Source organism: Buceros rhinoceros, unplaced genomic scaffold (genome assembly GCF_000710305.1).
Source record: "Buceros rhinoceros silvestris isolate BGI_N320 unplaced genomic scaffold, ASM71030v1 scaffold42830, whole genome shotgun sequence".
Taxonomy (NCBI): Eukaryota; Metazoa; Chordata; class Aves; order Bucerotiformes; family Bucerotidae; genus Buceros; species Buceros rhinoceros.
The window spans coordinates 7,746-9,626 of record NW_010390916.1 but is presented as its reverse complement, the minus strand read 5'-3'; the positions used below and the strand labels follow the sequence as shown (position 1 = coordinate 9,626).

The window sequence follows — 1,881 nt, the reverse complement described above, 5'->3', positions numbered from 1 at the left end:
CACTCGAGGGGATCAAAGGGCTTGTCCAACCACAAGGATTCTGGTCTGGGGGAGCAGCGGAACCGTCACTTACTCGTCAGTCCTGTAGAGCGCGAGCGCGTGGCCCGTGAAGTCTATAACATCCTGCCCCAGGTCAAACTTCTTATAGACATCACGCATGGTGGTCTTCTTGGGATCGACGCCTTCAAAAGTTCGGGAGTCGTTCTCATCAAAGTTGGCAACATACACGAGGAATTTCCTGAACCGGCGTTTCTCGAACAAGCCCATTAAGCCTAAAAACAAGGGATTTTGTCAGAACTTCCTCAGCCACTAAACGCCTCTTCCACTACCACCGAGGTCCAGAGGAGAGGGAAGGGCCCAGCATCTCAGACATCACTCCATAGTGTGGAGTCTGGCCTCGAGGGCTACCCAAGGCTCTCGGTTCAAGCAGCAGACCCCACCACCTGCCACAGAAGTCCCTGCCGGCAGCTCTCCCGGTGTCCCGGACCCCAAGTGGTGGCACAGCCAACTCTTCTCAAGGCATGGCTGGAGGCCAAGCTTCTGCAGGCTGCTTCCAGCTGGGGGAGAGCCTGGAGAGCAGGTCCCACTTGGCCCAGGGATCTTGCAAGGCCAATCAGAGAGAGCTTCCCTAAGCAGAGACCTGTGTTTGGCATCTCCCAGACTTTACATCCCACATCTGAAGCTAACGCCCCGCCCTCTGCATGTCCCTCACATATTTCACCACATGGTTATGAAGGAGCAGCAGCTTTATCTGAGGAGTGAAATTCCAGCAGACAACGATGACGACTGGAGGTAGGTGCCGCACATCGGAATTAGTCATTCCCATCTGCCAGCTGATGAACACAATGTTTTCCACACACCCAATTCCATCCCACAAGGGCCCAACGTTAAATATTAGGGCAGAGCCGGGAGCAGCAGCCCCCAAACGTAACCTCTTGAGTTGGTAAAACGCTGCCAAATCCTCCCCAGAGGCGCCACAGAAGAGGCAGCTTGACTGGCTCCATCTGAAAGCTCCACAAAAGCAGTAACTCGAGGCTTGGGAAGCTCAAGGCTCACACGGCAAGTGGTGTTGGAAGTCAGATGAGATGCAGAAGGCTCCTATGCTAAGCACAGCTCACTACTGAGATGGAGTCTACACGCAGCACCACGTGAGGAGCGTCGGGACTTGTCAGGATGAGCACAGAATATCCTGAGAGGTGAGTGGCAGAGACCTGTCTCACCACTGTTTACCCTCAGGAGGGGACAAAGAAAGGTGCAGCTACTCACTGGATGCCAAGGCCTCTGCCTCAGTGGAAGGAACTTTGTAGATCTTTCCTCCCTTGTAGACGAAGCTCCCCTCGATCACCTTGAAGTCTAAGTAGCGAGTGACTTCTGTGTACAGCAGCATCTTGACCAACTGACCTGGAAAAGGAGGTTGGGCATAAGTCAACAGCTGGGCCGTGGCCAGAAGCCAAGAGGACAGACAGCTTCTCCGACAGCGCCAACCCTGTGACGGCAGCACCGTGTTCAACCCACGCAGCTCTTACACCCCCGTGGAACACACGCTCACGGGTGCCGCTTTTAGGCAGTTTTAAGGCTTTCTTACAGGCAATTAACAGCTTCCTTGCTAATCAGCTGAAGAGCACGGCTGCGCTTTGCACCTTGTGGTTCATTCACGCTCAGCGTGACACACAAGTCATGTCTGGACCACAGCAGCTCCTCATCCTCACCACTCCAATCCAGCACAGCCTGCGTATCACAGACTGGTTTGGATTGAAGGGACCTTCCAAGCTCCTCCAGCCCAGCCCCTGCAGGGAGCAGGGACATCTGCCCCCAGAGCAGGGGGCTCAGAGCCCCAAGGGCCAACCTGACCTGCCATGGGGCCAGCGATGGGGCTGCTGC

The 1,881-nt window shown here is 55.3% G+C and overlaps 1 protein-coding gene across 1 annotated transcript in view; it reads right to left on the bottom strand.

Annotated features, from left to right (window-relative positions):
• Positions 1–63: 63 nt before the first annotated feature.
• The window catches only part of LOC104496446 (rab GDP dissociation inhibitor beta-like), a gene marked incomplete at its 3' end in the record, with an annotated part of 3,605 nt that continues 1,787 nt past the window's right edge, over positions 64–1,881 (bottom strand). Inside the window, 2 exon segments of the mRNA XM_010139569.1 lie at positions 64–272; positions 1,267–1,401. Coding sequence (XP_010137871.1) covers positions 64–272; positions 1,267–1,401 — 344 coding nt within the window.